This window comes from Monodelphis domestica, chromosome 4 (genome assembly GCF_027887165.1).
Source record: "Monodelphis domestica isolate mMonDom1 chromosome 4, mMonDom1.pri, whole genome shotgun sequence".
Classification (NCBI taxonomy): Eukaryota; Metazoa; Chordata; class Mammalia; order Didelphimorphia; family Didelphidae; genus Monodelphis; species Monodelphis domestica.
In genome coordinates this window covers 264229693-264252019 of record NC_077230.1, presented here as the reverse complement: position 1 = coordinate 264252019, position 22327 = coordinate 264229693, and the positions used below count along the sequence as shown (strand labels likewise).

At 36.9% G+C, this 22327-nt stretch overlaps 1 protein-coding gene across 1 annotated transcript in view; it reads right to left on the bottom strand.

The window, feature by feature from the left end:
- Nucleotides 1–13393: 13393 nt before the first annotated feature.
- The window catches only part of SESN3 (sestrin 3), a 90331-nt gene continuing 81397 nt past the window's right edge, over nt 13394–22327 (bottom strand). The window contains exon 10 of the mRNA XM_007494989.2: nt 13394–21422. Within this exon, the coding sequence (XP_007495051.2) occupies nt 21336–21422 (87 nt within the window). The 3' untranslated portion in view covers nt 13394–21335. The remainder of the gene's footprint in view (nt 21423–22327) is intronic.

The following is a 22327-nucleotide window of genomic DNA, read 5'->3' as shown; positions in this document are numbered from 1 at the left end:
TCCTTTTGGAGCTTATCTTGGTCTAAGGTGTGAAGTGTTGGTCTAAATCTAATTTCTTCCATACTGCTGTCCAATTTTTCCAGCAGTTTTTATGAAATAGTAAAGTCTTATCTCAGTAGCTGGGGCTTTTATGTTTACTGAACACTAAGCTACAGGGTTTGTTTACTTCACTATGTTGGGTAGCTAATCTCATCTATCAATAGAGTTCTTTATTTTTTAACCAGTACCAAGTTGTTTTGAGAATTACTTCTTTGTACTATAGTTGGAGATCTGACACTGCCTCCCTTCCTTCCTCCTTTTTTCATAATTTCCCTAGAGATTTTTGACCTTTCTTACATATAATATATGTATATATAATATATGTAACACTGCTACTCTGGTCTTGCACTGCCCAAATGCCAGGTATATTACATTTCAACCCATCTCTGGGGTTCTCTGCTAACCTTCAGAAGGATTAGGAAGTGTCGATTTTCTCTGTCATTGGCACTAGCTCTCACCAGTAGTGCTCTTCTAATTGTAAGGGATGATCCCCTGCTCCCCGATTTCATTTAATCATTAACTGATACATTTTTACAAAGTAATTTTTTCTTCAAAAGATGTAAATCACAAATATACAAATTTATAACATGTGGAGCTTAATATTTCTCTCCCCTCGTACCACCTTCTTTTTACTTTGGGAAGGTAAAGGAATTATATATATATATGTATATATATATATATATACACACACACATATATATATAAATATATATATATTAGACAGACAGACAGACAGACAGAAAGGGAGAAAATTACATATATATATCTAATCATCTGTTAGTCATGAGACTAATCATCTCAGCCTAACCAATGAAAGGAGGCTACACCCACCTATGTGACTGGGGACAAAGAGTGCTTCCATGTTAGGTGAACTGGGCAAACTTCAAAGACCTCTTATGCATAAGAGTTTTGTTATTATTTTTCTAGTTCTACAAAATAACCCTTTGTGTTTAATTGGAATGTCAATGAATAAGAAAAGTAATTTAAGTAGTATCTTATCTTCTGCCTTAAAGTCAATCCTAAATATCAGTCCTAAGGCAGAAGAGTGGTAAGGGCTAGGAAAATTGGATTAAGTCACTTGCTCAGGGTCATATGGCTAGGAAATGTCTGAGGCCAGATTTTAACTGGAGACCTTCTGCCTCCAGGCCTTGCTCTCTTGACTTTCAAGGATTCTTTGAATATATTGTCACATCAATCAGTCAATAAACATTTATTAAGCACCTACAATGTTCCAGGCACATAAGATTCTTTAAAATTTACCTTACTATTCTGAAATCCTTTCCTTCTGAAACCAGCTAAACTATTCCCCATCCTCTTCTAACTTTTTTTTACCTTCTAAAAATTACAAAGCAGTCTGGCTCAGGCTCACTTCCCCACCCCCTACCTCATCCTTCATGGAATCTGGATCTTATTTACAGATTGTTGGGGTGGAAGTAGGGGTATGAGCCCTATAGTATTCAGGTTGTTGTTCAGTGGAGAGTGGGAGTGGAGAAGTGGACTCTGCTGCGTCTTTCAACTCCATCATCTTGGTCCCCTTATGAAGAATTTAAAGATGGTACAGATTGGCTAAAAACTCCTCTTTCACAAAGAAATCTGATTCTGAGGACCTTATGAAAAACTACTAGATCTAGCCCCAAGCCAACTGGGATAAAGAAAATGGGAAAGATAAATGATAACCACAGCATCTTTTTCCTGCTAATAATGTTCCCCCAACCCCCCAACCTGGGACTTTCCTCTCACCTCAATATCTAAATTTGAGAAAGTGACCACAAGAATTGTTTCCATTTTGTTCACTTTTAGTCCAAATCAGCTCCCTTCTCTTTAGACTACTCTACTTCCCGCTGGCCTTTCTGCTTCCCTTTTATATATTGTCTTCCCCCTATCAGACTACAAGCTTCTTGAAGGTATGGAATGTCATTTTGCTTGTTCATGTATTTTCAGAGGCACCGTGCCTAGCAATATAGAAAATGGTAAGAAATGTTTTGTAATCATCTAATTTAATCTCCTTTTTTGAAATTATCCACAAATGTATTTGATTATCCCTGTAAACTAAATAGTTTACAGCTAAATTGTATTTAGATTATGAACTGGGACATTCCTCTGAGGGGTTGGGGATCTGAAAGATGCCATGGTTTAGTTTAAAAAGGGCTACCAACTCCCTCGTTAGAGATGGAGAACTACATGTGGGCAAGGAATGTTATACAGATCTAGTCACTGTCAATATAATTTTATTAGTAATTATTATTCGATTTTAAAGATAATTATTAATTAGATTTTAATTTTATTTAGAATAATTGTTTTATTAATTAATTAGAAAATTATTAATAGATTTTATTATTAATCATTTTTCTTTGTCTCAAGAAAGGATTGAATGGAAGAATAGAGGGAAGAAGGAAAAATATAAGTGTAAATGACTATAATATAAAACCAAAAAGAATTAGGCAAGCTAGGAAAGGGAGAGAACTTGGGGATGAGGAAAGTTCCTCTACCCATATAGGTAGGCCACTTCTTTACTGCTTTTAGTCTTAAAGAACTTTAGCTATTTTTCTGGGATCAAATAATGGTATTTATCAAACACAGGAATTGAATCCAGGATTTCTAGACTCTGAGGTCCACTCTCTATTCACTGTGCTATGAAGCAGAAAGAAAGAAAGAAAGAAAGAAAGAAAGAAAGAAAGAAAGAAAGAAAGAAAGAAAGAAAGAAAGAAAGAAAGAAAGAAAGAAAGAAAGAAAGAAAGAAAGAAAGAAAGAAAGAAAGAAAGAAAGAAAGAAAGAAAGAAAGAAAGAAAGAAAGAAAGAAAAGAAGAGAAGGATTTGTGTGTGTTTTAAAGTGTGGTGGGCATGGAGTCAGGAAAAACCTGGGTTTCACATTTCACAGAATCACCAAATTTCAAATTCAGAAAAGATGCAATCATCTGCTACAAACTAACCTTCTTTCCCCCAAAGGAATCCCTAATAACAACACACTAGCTTCTTCTTGAAGATCACCAATGAAGGGACGCCCAAACCTTTATGTAGGTGGCCAATTCTACCTTTCAAGAGTTACTATTAATAGAATGTTGTTGTTTTTTTCCTGAAATCTATCAAACTGCATTTTGCCTCTTTGCAAATCCTGATGATTGCTCCTGGTTGAGAGGCATATCCATCCCCCTTCCTACCCTCACCCTTAGACCCAGAACAATAGAATAGTAATTCTTGTTTGTGAGGATCGGGAGTTACATCATGAATCTTGACGCTCTATATAAACATTAGCTTTGTTACACCTCATTTTTACAAAGTGTTTGAGTTTCTCTGGGTGCCCAGAAGAACCCCATGACTATGGGGAGGAGTACAAGATGACAGAATTCTCAAAGAGGATGCCTGTAGCATCCAAGCTATGGCAGAACCAGTAAAGCTGGAGGGGCCCTGAGTGTGCAACTAGAGAAAGGCCACATTTTTAGAGGTCTACATGGCTCATTTCTTAAAGGGTGGTCACTAAGTGATGAATTTTTTTGGCCATATCCTTACAGTGATTCTTTTTTCTCTCTCTTTTTATTTTTATTTTTTAATTGAACATTTTTATTCAATTAATTAATTTAGAATATTTTTTCCATGGTTACAAGATTCATGTTCTTTCCCTCCCCTCCTCCCAACCCCCTCCCATAGCCAAAATACAATTCCTCTGGGTTTTACATTGATCAAGACCCATTTCATATTATTAATATTTGTGCTAAAGTGATCATTTAGAGTCTACATCCCCAATCATATCCCCATGGAGCCATGTGATCAAGCAGCTGTTTTTCTTCTGTGTTTCTACTCCCACAGTTCTTTCTTTGGATGTGGATAGCATTCTTTCTCACAAGTCCCTCAGAATTGTCCTGGGTCATTGCATTGCTGCTAGTAGAGCCTTACAGAGATTCTTAACTTGGGGCCTGGAACTTGTTTTGCCTGTTTAAACAATATTTTGAAAATTGCATTTCAGCATAACTGATTTCCTGTATAATCCTGTTCACTTTTTTTTTAAGTTTTTATAACATTATTTTATTTGGTCATTTTCATACATTGTTCTTTGGAAACAGATCATTTTCTTCCCCCCCCACCCCCACCCCACCCCTTCCCTAGCCGAGGCGCGATTCGTCTGGGTATCACATGTGTCCTTGCTCTGAACCCATTTCCTTGTTGTTGGTATTTGCATTAGGGCGCTCATTTAGCTTCTCTCCTAGATCATGTCCCCTCACCCTCTGTAGTCAAGCAGTTGCTTTTCCTCGGTGTTTTTACTCCCTTGGTTTGTCCTCTGCTTAAGGATAGTTTTTTGTTTGTTTGTTTGTTTTTTTCTCGTAGATCGCTGCAGGTTGTTCAGGGACATTGTAAAGCCATTACTGGAGAAGTCCACTACCTTCGATTGTACCACAGTGTATCAGTCTCTGTGTATAATGTTTTCCTGGCTCTGCTCCTTTCGCTCTGCATCACTTCCTGGAGGTTGTTCCAGTCTCCATGGAATTCCTCCACTTTATTAATCCTTTTAGCACAATAGTATTCCATCACCAACATATACCACACTTTTTTCAGCCATTCCCCAATTGAAGGGCATCCCCTCATTTTCCAATTTTTGGCCACCACAAAGAGCACAGCTATGAATATTCTTGTACAATGTCCATTATCTCTTTGGGGTACAAACCCAGCAGTGCGATGGCTGGATCAAAGGGCAGACAGTCTTTTATCACCCTTTGGGCATAGTTCCAAATTGCCCTCCAGAATGGTTGGATCAATTCACAACTCTACCAGCAATGCATTAATGTCCCTACCTGTTCACTTTCTTTTATGCATTTGAAGATTATATCAAGAAGTGGTACATAAACTTCCCCAGGCTGACAAAGGGGGTCCATAATATTTTAAAAGGTTGAGAACCCCTATACTAAAATGGGGAAGGAATCTTTCAAAATATTAAAGGAACAGAATCTCTTAAGTCTTCTTCTGCCATTTGTTGCCCTTGTGTTATATTCCTGATCTGTTCAACAAAGAGAGGGGGCCCCTGGTTGCATAGGGGGGGCTTGAGGGATCGCCCCAACCATGTTTTTTTCAAGCACCCACACCTGGGCCTGTAGCATGAGAGCCCATGTCATTAAGGGCCAATGAGTTTCCCAAAAATGTTTTTTAAGTTAGTGCTAAGAAGTTAGGTCCTCTTCTTAACCCAAAGGAACAAGGAAGAGCTTTGTTGTTCTGGTATCCCACAGAACCCAAATGCCTTATGGTCACAGGAACCCAGTTGTTATCCCAAGGAAGCCTGTGATTATGGCCTAACATTTCAGCTCTTAGTGGCTTGGGGTGTAAATTCACAGGCACTTTTCCCCATTTGAAGGTCCAAAGGGGTAGCTTTCTATAGCTTTATTTAAGAAATAGGTCTGGTGAGCAATGGCTTGGTTTTTTTGCCTTTCTGGGCAATTAAAGGAAGAAAGCCACATCCTTGTTTCAAGGGAACAAAACAGGTTTCCAGACTGCTTCAAGTCTAAGTAACCCAACTCTGACTTCTCCCCCTCAGGTTATATTAAAATGGGTCTTAAGAGGATGGGTACCCTGTAAAATCTGCTTCCTGGTGTCTTGATCTACTTTCCCTCCCTAAAAAAGGATCCATGCCTTCAAATCTATTTTCATTCTAAATGACAACAAAGTAGATCCTCCAGATCTTTGCTTGCTGTTTCCATCTTTGTGCAAACAAATGGACCAGTGACTCATGCCTCTAAGTTCCTTGCAACCCTGGATAGTAAAATATTAACAGCTAAATGAGACTTTAGGACTCATCTCATTCAACCACGTTAATTTATTAGCGCCATAATTTTAGTGTCTTCTCCAAGATCAGGCAGCTAGGAAGTGGTAGGGCTGGGGTGTCCAAGGTCAATAAAAACTTTCTATTATACAGTGCTTCTTCCCAGTACCTTTTCCCAATAGTAGTTAATAGTCCTTTGAGATTCTGTCTGCAAGTCAGAAGTCCCATTTATTATCGACCATCCCCACTTTAATTTTTTTTTCTTTAATTCACCAGCACTAACACATGTGGACAATTTCTGGCAAACATATTTCCAAGCTTTTCATAATTTTGGCAATATCAAAAACATATAGCTAAGCCAAACTTTGTGTCTTTGTGTCAATAATGTAGAATTTAAAAAGCCACAACAAACCAAAACAAATCCAGTAAGTACTAAGTTATAAACTCTATAAAGACAAGGATTGTAATTTTTCACTGCTATAATCCCAGCACTTTCAAACAGATAGGAAATGCTTTTCAAATGGACTAATCATACCCAAATTAATGGAAAGATACATATATCTAAATTAAAGGTCCTAACAGATTGGCAATATAACCCTTGGGCTCAAAATCCTTTTGCATAGCTGGACTCTTCATTGATGGAGATTGATTACTCAAAGCTCTTTACAGAGTTGGATAGAGAGATCCTGGTCTTATTGTTTCCAGCTTCTGCCAAAAAGATGTTTCCAAATTCTCTTCAGCGTTGTGGTTCATCCTTCCTTTCAATGAAGAGCAATGACATTGGGGGGCTGATATCTTGACTTGCATGTGGATTGGATTTAAGTGAGACAGAGTTAAATAAAGTTGTTAGACTCTCCCTCTCTTCTAGAATCATTAGTATCCAGTGCCAAGACAAAAGTCAGAACAACCTGGTGATGATCCAGGATGCACTGGATGGCCTTGGCCTCTTCAATGGCTGACCAAGTTCTAAGTGCTCCATAGTGCCTGCTTCAAACCCTTCATGGTCCTTGGAACAAATTGTTCTCATACTCCCACTCTGCCAGGGATTTTTCACATGCCTGAGGTAGACATCTCCCTAATTCACTGATGGATTAGAGACCTGTCAGTTACCTTCAAGTTGGTTCATCCCATCTTCTGAGACAGCTGTACCAGGACATGACTGCCGCCATGTTATATAGCTTCTTGGAGCCACAAGTTAGAGTTGGGTATGAACACCAAACATGGATGAGTGGACCTTATAAGGGCTTGGCAAGCTCTCATACCAGAGGTGCTAGTCCTCCCAGAACACCCCACATAACCTTATCAAATAAGTATACAACCTCCCATGGAGTTATCTTTGTTTGGGTATATATTTTTTTAGCATTCTTGTTTCAAAATTTAACCAGACTAACAGCCTTATATCTGCTTTGCTATCTACAATCCAGATAAAGTCAGCATGAATGTACTTTAAATCTCAGTTCTGCACTGATGGGCTCACTGCAAATTGAAGCATAATTCCCCCCCCCCTTTTTTTTGGCTTTTTTTCCCCAACATGGTTAATATAGAAATGTTTTGCATGACTTCACATGCAAAATGGGTATAATAATGCCGTCACAGTGGGTGGAGGACAGGTTGGGGAGAGTGAGAGAATTTAGAACTCAAAATGTTATATAGGAATTTCAGTTCTGCTATTTACTCTTGACTTTGGGCAAGTAATTTAATCTCTCTTGACTATTCTTTTCTCATCTTTAAAATGAAAGGTGGCCCTTTAAGATCCCTTCCATCTCTCAATCTCTGATACAATTAAATGTCTGCTCATTTAGGCTGCATTACCAAATCTCCCACTTTCTAGTTGCTGCTGTCCAAATTTCATAGGACTTTTCAACAACCTTGACCTTCTAACATTCTTTTTCAATTTGTAGATGGGCCCAGGGCAGCCATCCTTTCCTTGCTTGGCCCTGTTTCAGACTATTAGATTTTCAAAACTATACTGATTCAGCTGCTCTGTCATTCTGATTCTGGAATTTCCCTTTGTGCCTTTATTAATGCTAGCCCTATTCCCAATTTGTGGAATTCAAAGTGCTGCCCCATCCCTCCAAGCTGGATACTTTAATCTCTCCACTCCCATGTATTTTTCAGCTCCTTTTTATATGTTGGGGTCCCCCCCTTCAATAGAATGTAAGCTCCTTGAGGGTAGGGACTGTTTTCCTTTTTGGCTTGCATTTTTATCCCCAATGCTTAGCACTGTGTCTGCTTAGCAAATATTAGTAAAAGTGCTAAATAAAAAGTAAAGTGTTTACTTTCCTTCTTTCTGTGAATAAACATGCTAGCAGATGATTGAGAGGAATCAACACAAGTGTGTTGAGTAGATCCCCTTCAAGGGATTTACTAAAAGGTAGATGTAGACCAGCGAAGAGAATACTGACACAGAAGATAAGGAATTCAGAGAAACATGAGAAGACTTGTATGAACTGATGCGATCAAAGAAAAAGATAAGAAAGACAGAAAAGAACTGGTATAGCAAGCTGCACAGTGACCCTATTAATATAAATGGAAAAAGAGTGAAAACAATCAGACCAAATGCAACACTATCTAGGCTCCTTCAGAAGATGAACAACAATACTGTTTCTTCCTCTTAGTAGGAAGGTGAGGGGTAAGAGTTACAACATTGCATACTCAGCCATTTTCATTCAGTTACAGTGATGGTTTGTTTTGCTTAATTACTTTGTTATAGGGGAGGTTGGAGTAAGGGTTTGGAGAGAAGTCACAGTAAGATAAAAAACAAAAAAAGCATCAATAAAACCTTAAAAATTGGTTTCTTGTGGTAGTTTGAAATGACCACATCAGATCCTCTGCAGTTACAGAGGGTTTTGTTAGCATTTAATTCTGACCAAGAGAAAAAGCTAAGGTTACTTAAAACCAAGAAAATGGAAAATAAAACAGATATAAGTCAAAGTGGAAAGGCTGTCAGAGGATGCCCTCCACAGTGACGCATTCTCTCCTAGGATCTGCTTGCTTGTTTAGCTTCAAACTCTCTGGGGAAAAGGAATTTGGTGCTTTTTAGAGCTTTATTGTGGTCTCTGGCGAAGGCTGGCTATCCCCAGCTTTTACAAATAGTGCCTTCATCATCCACTGTGTGGGTTACAAGTAAAATGACTCAAAGACAGATATATGGCCTTTTAAGAGGGAGCTCCTTAGACAAAGAACAGACTCAGATTTCTTATTCCCTGTTTATAACGGGCTAGCCTGGCAGAGGTTAGTGATTTCCAGGTTGAGATTCCTTTCCCCCCAATCCTCTAAACAGCTATGTAGAGCAAAGTATTTAACTCAAGCCAAAAAGGGGAGAAAAGCAATGCAAGCTTTCTCCACAGTATTTTTTTTAACTCTCATGGTTTGTCACCTATTCTTTTATTTAAACCCTTACCTTCTGCCTTAACAATTCTGTATATTCATTCCAAGTTAGAAGAGCATTAAGGGCTAGGCAACGGAGGTTAAGTGACTTGCCCAGTCATATAGGTAAGAAGTGTCTGCAGCTAGATTTGAACCCAGAACCTCTTTTCTCTAGGCCTGGCTCTCAAACCACTGCACCACCTAGCTCTCCTTTATCCACACTTAAATAGGATCTTAATTTTATATCCTGCCAATAAAAAATAAACCTCTTAAGGGCAGGCTCCATTCTTCATTGTATCCCTGGTGCTGAGGAAGATATTTACACATAGTGGGGACACAGTTAAGGTCTCCTGGATTAGATTGGCACTTTTCATAAAGGCCACTGGCAATCATGGGTTATTTTTTATGGGGAAGAAATCAAGCCATAGCCTTAGGGGCCATGAACGTGGTGAATGAGTGTGGTTAATTCAAGTCTTTCAGGAGATGTTATCCAGCTGCTGCAGTCAGAGGTTCTACTTTAGTTATGAAATCCCAATGAGAGCTTGGTTTTTAGGGCAGAATGTTTTTTATTTAGCTGATTTAACTCTTGGGAAAGAAATGGTTGGTAGAAAGAATGAGGTTAAATGTTTAAAATAAAATGCCTACTTATTGAGAGTCTTGAACAAATTACAATATATTAATATAAGACATCATTGAAGGGAGCAGCTAGATGGCTCAGTACATTGAAAGTCAGATCTGGAGACAGAAGGTCCTAGGTTCTAATTTAACCTCAGATGCTTCCTAGCTGTGTGATCCTGGGCAAGTCATTTAACCCCCATTACCTAGCCCTTACTGCTCTTCTGTCCTGGAACCAAATACACAAAAACCCCATTATTGTATTCCAAGGAATATGAATTGAAATGAATTCATTTTTAGACATTTTTATTTGGTCAATTTCATATGAACTCATGAAATGAATATGGAAAATTAAAAGAAATTCAAGAAAATTCATATGACGATGCAAAGTGAAGCAAACAAAATGAAAAGAAAAATGGACTCAATGATTAGAAAAAAAATCAGCTTTTCAAATTGGACAATGTTATCCTTTGTACTCAAAAGGGGCCAAAATATCACTGGGTGATCAGTCTTTTGACTCATAACACAGATTTAAGTGAGGCAGAGCTATCATCAGATTCATTCTTCATCAAAGTTCAGTGGTAAGACAAAAGTCTAGACAACTGGGGATGGCCCTGGATATGGTAGATGACCATGGCTTCTTGGGTGTCTGATCAAGCTCTAAGAGGTCCACAGTGCCTGCTTCAGCCCTTTCTTGGCTCTTGGAACAGATTGTTCTCATCTCCCCCTTCCCTTAGGGGAAGTCTTCACAGGCTCAGAGCAGACACTTCACTAATTCAATGGTGAATTTAAAACCACCCGTTACCCTCAAACTTGTTTAGCCTACCTGTAGATACTGCATTTGCTACAGCTCCTTGGAGCCACAGGTGAGAGCTAGGTGGCAGGTAGACCCCAAAGGAGGAAAGCAGCCCTGAAAAGGACTCCCATACCAGAGGTACTTGTCCTCCCTGAACATTCTGTATACTCCAATACTGGGTACTAGAAATATTGGTACAGGAAAACCCAAGGTCTTCCTTTCTTTTCACAAAGGTTAAACTAAATGTAGGGTTGTAGGTACCATTAAATAGAATCACTGCTTCACTGTTTGGAGGGGTACATTTGTCATAGGACATTTCATTGGGAATTGCTTTGTGTAATGTATCAAAATGAAAAAATTGTTTGAAGATGGGTGGGAGGAGCTAAAATGGACTAAATGTTTGTTGCAAGTGGTATGTCCAAATGTACCTTATTACCTACCCCCATTGTTAGCCTTCTTAAATGCTCTCCATTCTTCAAAATCTAAATGCCATTCACTCATGAAGCTCTCTCAAGTCCAATTCAATAAATATTTACACATTTCAGCCAGGTACTTTTTTAGATATTTAAGGACACAAAATAGAAATAAAGAGGCTTCTCCTTTAGCATTTTGTTAACTAACCACTGTGTGGTCCAATATTTTTAATTTTAACTCTGGTTATTTGTTTATACTTTCTTGTCTACTAGATCGTAAGCATCTTGAAGGCAGAGATGGATTTATGTCTTTATATCATCACAGCTCTTAGCATAGTGCTTTGCACACAGTAGCAAAGTATTATTTGTTGAAGTTTAGAAAATGTTAATCATACAAGTTACTGTTGACCAGGAGATTAATATCTTTAATGCATAGTGAAGGCGATTCCATCAGGAGATGTCTGTCCCCACACAGTACTCCCTTTCAAGGATTCATAAATGCTGTGTGGTGAGCCCTTGCTAAAGAACACATGGCCAACTGTAAGGGTCAGGCAAGCAGTCCTATATGTTCTGTAGGATGAGCTCCATGAAGGGGTTACACATAGAGATGTGATGTTATTTTAATTAGAAGTCAAAAGCAAAAGATTTCCTTTAGGAAATGTGCTCACATCTTTAGCTTTTGGAAAGCTGGTCCTGTAAAAACTTGAGCTTTGTATCCATTCTCCTATTCAACATAAAACTTTTTGTTTCTGAACTTAAGCAGCAAAAAAAAAAAAGATTTCCATAGATTCAGATCCCAAGAGGACTGTATATAAAATCGAGTCCCCATTTTATACATTTTTATATTTAATTCCATATTATTTTTTCAAAACAGTTCTGCTTATCCTTCTTCTGAGTGCTTATGTTCATTTTTAAATGCTACAATGGATCTTTTTTTTTTTGCAACACTACTGCTATATATAAAAATTTTCCTTTTGAATTAGGTGATTTTGATGTACCACATTGTTTAACCTTTCTTCATTCCCAAGATTCATCTGATGTGTTCTCTCCTTTTATAGATGTATATATACTCTTATCATGTACTCTATGAAACAGCAAGTTTCACCCTCTTCTTCTTTCTCCTCTATTCTTTTTAGCTCCCTTCTCTTTGTCTCTTCAAACCACCCATAGATACTTATTTTTCTTATTTCCTCAACACCCTCTAAAGGCATTAAGATTCTGAAGGGGTTCTCTCTATTGGAATGTTAGCACCATATCATCACATAGTTACTTTCAGTTGTTCAAACCTGTGTTTAACCTGTGTTTATATTTCAAAGTTCCTATTCAGTTCTAGTTTTCCACTATAGGATGATACTCGAGCTTCTTGATTTTTGGTTCATTATACTAAACCATGTGACACAGGTTATTTTTGGTTATAAGACTGTATCAAGATCTTTTGTTTTTAGTGGAATTGACCAGGTTTTGTGAGATACTGTCTATGGTATCAACGTGGAAATCTAAAAGTCCGCAGTTTATTTAGTAAGGAAGTAGAAACTCCAGGTTTTGACCCTGTCACAGGAGAATTTTCCCCGAGGGAAGGTCCCACTTCACCAGGCAATAAACATTCACTTCAGCTTTGGTGCAGTAGGTAGCGTGTCAGTCTCGAAAGTTGAAGGTCCTGAGTTTGATACTCGGAAGGAGGGTGTGATATACTGGGAAAGGCTTCTGGAGACAAAAGAGCTACTTGACTTCGGATGGGGTCTACCTCCCATCTGAAGTGGATGTCTATTGTCTGGTGAAGTGAGACCTTCCATCAGGGGGAAACCTCTCCTGTGACAAGGTCAAAACCTGGGGTTTCTACCTCCCTACTAAATAAACTGGGGATCTCTAGATTTCCTAGCTGACAATGGTTTTAATTGAACCGTTTCAAGTCAATAGAAAGGTAGACTCAAGAGTAGTCATTTGATTCAGGTCCTGTTTTTTTCTCAGACATCTACTCTGGGCAAATCACCTAACCTTTCAGGGCCCCAGATACTTTTCTAAGCCTGCAAGTTGCTGAGCAAGGAATTGACTTGTTTTGGTAGAGGGAGTGCCCTCACCTGGAGTCTTCTATAGCAGTGAAATGACAGGTATGGTCCCACCACCACCTCGACCACCAAAAGACCCACTGACATGCTAAGAGGTTTCAGTGATGACTATACATTTAAATTTATAAAATGAACAAATTTTATGCAACTTGTTCATAAACGATTAATGTAAATTTCACCAAATGATTTTTTAAAACTCCATGACAATAATGGACAAGGAAGGAGAGAGGAAGAAAATGCCTCCAGGATATCAGATACCATCTTTTGGAGCACAAATAATCATGCAAGGTAGAACTATGGCAACAAGTTTTACTCAGCTATGAATGTTCAGTAAGCAGGTAAAAGACAAATATTCAGGGTTGGTTTTGCCAATTTTATTGAACTAATAAAATTCCTACTAATAACAATGAAAGAAATTTCAGCAAGTATAAATGTGATACAGTTTAACAAACCCCATTGTTCCGTACCTATAAATAGAATTTCAAAATGTCATAAAAAGTGCAGATTTATGAATTGTTGTTAACATGTTAATACACAATTCCTTTATTTAAAATGTTGTTTGTCTTGACTCTCACTAACAGTTCCTTCTGCATCTGGTCAAATGATACTACCATTCTCCCCCAAAGAAATTCAGACTAAAAAGCACTAGAATATTATACTCCAACTGATCTGTTCATGTCAGTTTATAGTCAGTTACAAAAACAGCAACATAAGGGAAAAAAAACAACAACTAGTTATGCAAAAAGCTCTCATGGTTCCCCTAAGAAAAGGTCTTACTTAACCGCTGACTCATGTAGTGGGCACAGGATTTGTAAAGGCATATCATTAAACTACTACATTAGACTTTATGTATAGCAGGCTTGCTTATAGCAAGGGCAATTTGAAAGTGGCTGTTGATATGTCATTTGCTACTTTTGGAATTTAAACTATTAAATATAAGACTGATGTTTGGCATTGAATGAGTGAATCCTAAATTGCATCAATGGTCTATTTGTTAAAAGCTTATTCTAATTTGAAACCTTATGTAGTATAATATGGCAGTCATAAAGATCACACCATCTGCCTCACATTAGCCCAAAGTCACGTGCTTCATAAAAAACAAAATTAAACATTACAGTAACAAAGCACAGGACTACAAAGGCAAAACATCACAGCTTCTGATTACATTGGATAAAAAGTACCAAGGAACACAAAAGAGAATTTGTATTAATACTGATGAATTAAAGAATATAAGATAATAGACGTTCACAGCATGCTACATCTATTGCTTACAACTTCTGGATAAAACCACGTCTAAAACCAAAAGTCAAGAAGTTGGCAATCTGATTTTGATTTGCATATCAGCTACAAAGTCTTAATATATACATTCATTATTGTAGCTGGTTCAGCAAAATCAGTAACAAGAAGAATTTCAAGTTCAAATCCTATCATAAGCTACAGGATACATCCAGTTCTACCATGATCAGGAAAAGTATTATCAGGTTTTAAGAGGTTAATCTAAGTATCGAGACAACAGCCCAGGTTTCTAAGACATGTCTCTTTGCCTTGTATAGACTGTGTGTGGATTGCCTGTCCTATTAGCATAAGGAAAATTCCTAACCACCATGTAGTTTGCTTTCTGTGACTGTCCTATTTTAGGTAGCAGAGGGAATAAGGGAAATGTGAAACAGAAAGCTGGAGGCAGAGGGGAGGAGGGCTCTTGTGACCACAAAACAAAATGATTTTGTACTGAACAAAAGTCCAGCCTATTTTTCATTTGAGAACATCACGAAACATTTCATTTTAACTTACACAATTGACAGAACCAGTGAAATTCAGCAAAGAAGTTGTTTCTCAAACATTACAAAAGAAAATTGTTCACTTAGCTGTCCAACTGTCATTCCTTCTCCACCCTACCTCCTACTTCTCCCTGACTGTGGCTTCTTAACCAAATGGAGAAAATAGCCTAATTAATCTGACATGCAATTATAAGTTTATGAAGAAGCCTTATTCAGGAAAAGATCTTTAGCCAACTTCAACAGCAAGCTTCATAACATGTGCAGTAAAGCCAGTCAGGCTTCACAACTAATACTTCATGTTAGGAATATAGAAAATGGATCTTTCTCCTTTAAAGAAGTGTTTACATATGCTCTGCTGTGCATTCACCTTCAAGAAATTAAGTTGACGAGTATAAGAAACTCCAACATTTGAATAAAATTTCAGCACTAAAACCATCATCATTCGATTTTTCAAAATGCTCAAAGTGTCCTATGAGCTGTAAAATAGTTATTTGTTCTAAAGGCCATTTTACAGTCTGTCCTATTTCCAGGATTTCCACAGGCACTGAAAAAAGAATCAAAATCCCAACAATATGGGCTCCTTTGTTTTCTTGAATCTATACTTTGTCGTGGGGCATCCATAATAGGTTTATAATACCTTATGACTTGCTTTAGTAAAAATAAGCTCCTTAGGCATTGTTAAATCTTTCTCCCAAAATGGACCAGCAATTTGTTCCTGGCCTCTTGAGGTCTACCCTTAGTGCAGTGCCAGGCACATAGTAGGCCCTTGATAAATGTTTACTGATTGACTTATTTGACTGCAGTCAGAGTGAGTTCTTCATTAGTGAGAATGAATAATATCCAAATATTACAGGATCATGTTTTATCCAAACTATAATGGTTGGTTTATTGTTTTTCTGCAAGTAAGACATATTCATGAGATAGACTCTAGGTTCCTCAAGGGCAGGGACTATTTTGTTTCTCTCTATGTATCCCCTAGGGTCTAGCATAACATCTGGCACTTAAAAAATGCTTACTTCTTGCACTCCCCCTATTACTTCATTTAGGAAGGTCTTTACACGTAAATAGCTAAGCCTATATTGCAGTAGGCCTCTTTTTAGATACCTCAAGTGCAAGAATCTTTGTTGATGACACTTCCTGAAGACACCTGAAACCTTTGCTGGAGGAGAAACATTCCATAGAGCACTACTTTCTTGATATACAACACATTTTCACATAGAAAAATGGTGTAATGTTTTGTGTTGTTTTGTTTTTTTGGAGGGGGGAGAGAGAAGAGAGACAGAGAGAACGAGAGAGAGATAGACAGAGAGAGAGAGAGAGAGACAGACAGACAGACAGAGATCGCGATAGAGAGAGAATTCCCAGGATAGCTCCAAAAAGTCTATTTAACACAATATGTCGCTATGTGTATTTTACATTGTGAATTAAGCAGTCTTTTGTGAAATAGCCTGAGATCTTAAGCACCATAATTCTATGAGAAGTGTTTTCCATTCCACACAACCAAGTTATAAATGAATTTTTGGAACAATATACTTTTGTAAGATGTAGATTTCTCAAATCTCCAAAATATGACATAGTAAACTGATGAATGGGGAAAAATTTTAAATTCTAATAACTTTATAAAGATTAATGTTTTTGCTCTGGTATTGACCCCAGTTAGGATGATGACTTCAAATCCCCTCAAAATTCTGCACTGTTGAATTATTTCAAGTTCTATGTTATATATGAATAAGATTCCTACTTCAGTAGAAGATAAAAATCTTTTTAAAAAAATATACAACCTGAAATTTTGTACTCCTGAATAACTGGTTATCTCTTTAAAAAGTAAATCCACAAAAATGCTGGACACTAATGATTAATACTCTCTTCAGAGATGAGGTAGAGGAGAAGAGAACTATTGGCAGGTTGGGATCTGTAGGGTCAGAAAAAGTTTACTAAAGTGTCCAGAAAGTTTAGTCTAGTGCTTGCTAAGACAAGGTATGGTTTCTGGGGACAAAGTCTGGGTGGTGGAAAAAATCTGAGACAAGATAGCCGGGTGGTGAAGGGATTGAAGAAGTTTAATGGAACAAAGTCATTTTCTGGAAGGATGAAGACAGATGGGAATTGGTGGCTCTAAGCAGATGGCTGGTGATAGTTTGGGGATGAGATAGGCTAGGGGAAGCAGGTGAAAGGCTGAGGCACTTGGAGGAAGATAAAGCAGGCAGGAAAGTTTAAGATATGCATGAAGGATTCCCACACTGAACATTTTATTTCTGTCTTGCATGCACTCTACTGAGAACAGACATACACTAAGAATTATATTCCAAATGTTCCCTGAAACATTTCCAACTCCAGGCAATGCTGGATGGAATTCCTTCCTCACATGGCTCTACTATGGTGCTTCCATGTCCATAACCTGTTTCAATCTCTGTCTTAAATTTCGAAACTACTGAGCACACTCTGCCAAGTAAGCCAAATGAATACTAAAATGAGCTCCATATTTAACAGTCACTCACATTCTGTTGACTGAGATGAATACATTCACATTACTGTACTGTTTGGGGAAGAGACTGCTAAATTTGAATCCCAGATTTCACAGGGGAAATAGAATAGAGAAGATTCTTACCATACAAATTTTACACAATTTAAAACTTAATCTGAATAGAGGAACCATGTATCTCTTTATTTTTTTAAAGTAGTTTCTGTGGCTTAAACTATATCTATAAAAGTATTCTATTTATATCATTTACATTATTTTCCCATTGCATACTTTTTATTCTTGCAAGACCATATCATTTGCATAAGAAATTTAAGTCCTATTTGATAGAGAGGAATTTAAGGTCTTGCTTTTCCAGAGAAATAAGGATTTACAATTTTTCTTTTAAACAAAATAAGCTCATCTGACCACCAGAGTGCAAAATCACTTCTATAACATGCACTGAAATTTAACCTTTTTCCTAATTGATGCATCCTTAAAGCTTCAATAAAAAGTTACTATTTTATATGCATGCAAACTGCCTCAAAACAGTGACCATCCAACTATGCTGTTTTCAATAACATTCATTAATATTTTTATTTTACTGAGGCAGATAAAGAAGAGATTTGGTCATAGAAAAACTGTCTATGGTGTGAAAGAAAAAAGTGGCTGTGGGCTTTTAAATACATTTCAAATGTAAACTCCCATAGAAAAGTATTTTTAAAAAATTAAACAAGAGGATATGAATAAGACTAAGCTTGTTAAATTTAGTTTTGCTTTGGCATTGTAAAATGTACAATGAAAGGCAAGTAGTTTCCCCCCAAGAGTCTACCTTAATTGTCTCTGAGCATCATAATATTATCACAAGATGTAGCTATGATCCTTTTCGGGGGCTGGCTATGAACATAATTCAAAGAAGCGTGTTAACAAGTAGTTCTCTTTCAAAGGCATCATCCCTCCCTTCTAATTATTTTATGAATTAATTCAAAGTCTATCTGATTGGAAGATTCTATTAGATCTGTCTAGTTCCTCCTTCATCTAAGCACTCTGATTAAAAATCAACTTTTATCTACCTATCAGCTGAGGATCTTAGATTTTACTGGGGTGAACTAGGATAGCTGAGCATATGCTTCAAGGGACTGTTAAAATGAATTTTCAGAACATAAACAACAAAGCTGAAGGATTCACATTCACACGAGTATTTTTTTCTTTAACTTCCATTTGCACATTTAAGTTTGGCACAATGTGAGCCCAAGGTGTAGGTAAGCATATGGTATAATCATAACTTTACACCTATTCTGAACAAATGTCTATTTTAAAAATATTACATTTGAGTATAAAAGCTATACTATAAATCATTACATAGTAAATTCAAAACTCTGAAAAAATACCACCCTGGAAATCCGCATCAGAATTTCAAGTTTGCAATCTATGCAGAAAAGTAACAGCAAATTCATAATATGTGATATGGCATTCACCACTTGCAATGCTGTGCATGATGCATTGTGGAAGGTGCTTTGCCACCTTCAGAAATCATTTTCTCTAGGCTGATTCTTTGAGGTTCACAAAGAAATAGTTTTATTTTCTAGTAATAATTCCATGTCTACTTTTCCCATCACTGACAAAATGAATGCTGAGCTCAAAGGAAACTCTGTCAGGTAAGAGATCCAGTAAAGGCACTAATATTTCCATAGTCCCAATTCCAACTACTTCAGTTTCAAGCAAGAAAACTATCGTTAGGTGGTTATATTAGTTACCTGAACCTTGTTTCACACCCTGTTTTCTAAAAGCTCCTCTGATGATCTGTGAGAACTCTTCCCTTCATGTCTTTGAAGTACAATTTTTATACTACAGTACAGCTTATCTGTAATAAGAGTGGGGCTACTAACTGAAGAAACTTCACTTGAAAAAAATCCTAAATGTCAAGAGCACTAGGTATCCTCGACTTGAAACATCTATGTCACTAAGTCAAACTGACATTTATGTGGTCGTTGTCTGCCTCTCACCATTCTCCTGAATAACATTTGTTAATTGTGTGTATATGTGTATATATATTTATATATGTGATAATGAATAAAGTCAAAATATAGTCTATATAATAAAAAAAACAGAAGAGATTTCTGGTATGCACTTCTTTGAGTAATCTCTTTAAATAAACCACCCTGTCTTCATAAAAATTTATGATTTTTTCCTCACAAGGAAGATTTCAAGCAAAAGTCTGCAATTCCCAAATGCTGAGCTGATATTACATTTACAATCATTTTTTTCATTTTCTTATCTTGAACTAAAACAAAACAAAAGAACCTAATGTCTTGTCACAGGAAAGGAATGATGAAATGGAAGGGGGAGAACTGATTTTAGTAACTTATGGATCCATGATTATTGCATGGAAAAAAAATTAGCCCTATCCTACTTGAAGATGACCAAAATTAAGAAGTCTCAAATGAAATCTCCATGGGTAATTTGGGTTTTCACATATTTTCCATGGAAAACTGAAAATTCTTTTAGAAAGTCTGTATATGTAAAAAAAGAAAATCAAGTCACTTTTAACCCCAGAATACTTGAACAGTGTGGTTGTGTCCTACTGGATAGGTGTAAGCATCTCTTGAGGCACTTCACTGATTCATCCACACAACAGAAAGTAAAGCTATAAACACAGACATTTTGTGCTCTCGGAAGATAGTCTAGTCAAGCAACAAAAACCAAATGCTAAAAGATGACTTTTTGGCAGCTAACTTCCCCCCACTTGGATATTCTCCATTGTCTAAAGAGCTTTTTTTTCTGGGGAAGGGGATGCTTTGGCATTTTAAGAGCAGATTGTTCAACTCCAGTAAGGTAAAACAGAAAAGTTAAGCCTTGTGCAATAAAGAAATTTGACTCAATTTCTTTATGGCTATAGTTAGAAGGACACTTTTGCAGTGACATAATAGGGGGAAAGTTGGTGATTTTAATAAAAAAAACATATTGCACTTTTTTTTGTTCACTCACATTAATGCATAGAAACACAATTTTTTTTTACCTTTGAATAAACTGTTCAACTTATTAAATGAATGAGAATTATGGGAAATAATTCCTAAAAACCTAACAGGAAAAATATATTAGCCTTCCTTTGCTTTTCGCCATAGAGAAAAGCAGTGTGAGAAAGGAAAAATGTGCAAAGAAAAAATTTTTGGTCAGTCTTGTGTGTATGAAAGTTTATAGGTGCCCACGAACTGAACTGTAAGCAGCACTATAAGCACTCATGCCTTCAGAAGACTGAGGGTTACTGTCAGTGATAGAAAGGATTGTGCATCATTCCACTTTACTATGTACAGCTGAAATGGAGAACTAAAACTTCTGTTGCACAAACAAAAGGAAAATGGCTGAATTTGGCATTTCAGTAGCATGCTATAGAATTCATCATGATTAATTTCACATTAAATTGTGGACAATGGTTGCATCACATTTCACGATATCACCAATAGCTGTAGAAAAACCAGTGCCTGACAAAGAATCTCCTGGAGACAAAGGAGCACCCAGCGAGCAGCAGTAGCTCGGCTCCCCAGCACATGCTTTTCCTCTGCCAGCCTTAGGACACAGCATTATGATCTGAGAATGTCCAGATGGGGACATTCCTAGCTGGATTCATTCCAATAACCTGAACAATGATGGCTTAAACAGAACATAAGCGCTTCTCCTACACTTGAAGAAAACAAACAAAAAATGCAACACTCACACACACATGCATACACACATACACACACAGCCCTCAAAGCACTAAAGTTAAGCTTTAACAAAGCAGGGTCATGATTTGTAACCAGTATTTTAAAAATCCAACTAGAAACGATGTAAAGTAGTGCTCTTCAGTGTTATGTTTGCTATCATTAGTAATGTTAAGCATCAAGAAAAATAAAACACATCATTGCACATGACAGCCGCAAAACAAAAAAACACGGCTAAACTTGGACACTAGAGAATTGAATCATTTTTTGATGCTACATCACAAGCAGCTTCTGGTGCGTATGTTCTGTGAAAAGGTCTTTCACACATCAGTGACGTGGCGCTTCCTCTGCAATGATGCTTCAGGTCAGGTGGCGAGTTATAGCGCGAAGAGCATACAGAAGTTCGGCTTGCATGCGGGCTTCCATCAAAAGTAGATTTACGTGAACCTGAGGGGGAAAGTATTTTTTTTCTGTTAGCACTATGGCAAGCAATTCTGCATTCATTTTTCACAATTTGATTTATAATTATTAATAGAAAGATGTTTCCTAAATATATAAACACAAATATCTGCAAATTTTACAGTCTTGTGTAGAGCCAGTACATTTGTAGAAAGATTTCTCTCTCTGTCACATTAACCTTGCCTGAAACATAAAAAATTTTTATTAAAAAAATCAAATGAATGACTTATGGACCCCAAAAGGTTATTATTCAAAATAACACCAAAACTACTAATACTTTGCTTAAGAGCAAAACTCAGTTAAAGATATCTTTAAACTAGTTATTAAGGTTTTAAGAATATGTTTCTGAATTGATAACTCTGAAAGCAGATCAAAGCATACTATTTTTCACTTTATTTTATTTGTGTGTGTTTCTATTTGGGGGGTTTATATGAGTATTGTCTCACAATATAGCCAATGTAGAAATATCTTTTACATGATCATATATGTATAAACCAGGTCAAGTTGCTTGCCATCACAGGAAGAGGGGGAAAGAAGGGAGGGAGGAAGAAAGACAATTAGGATCTCAAATTTTCAGAAAATGTATGTTGAAAAATTGTTATTACATGTTATTGGGAAAGAAAAATAAATAATACTACTTCTTAAAAAGAATTTTGTTCTGGTTAGTCAAAGAAGAGTAAATCTTCAAGTGAATAGAACTTTATATTACCTTTTCTCATTTATAAGGTTATAATCTTAATAGTTTCATTAGCCTCTAAATATTTCAGAAAATGGTTTGGGCCAATTTAAGAGCCACTAGTTACAGATAGCTTAGTCTAGCTGCAAATGGCTATGACATTTATTTAAACAAAGTAATATTAATTTTACATAATTAATTTACATAAGGTACATTT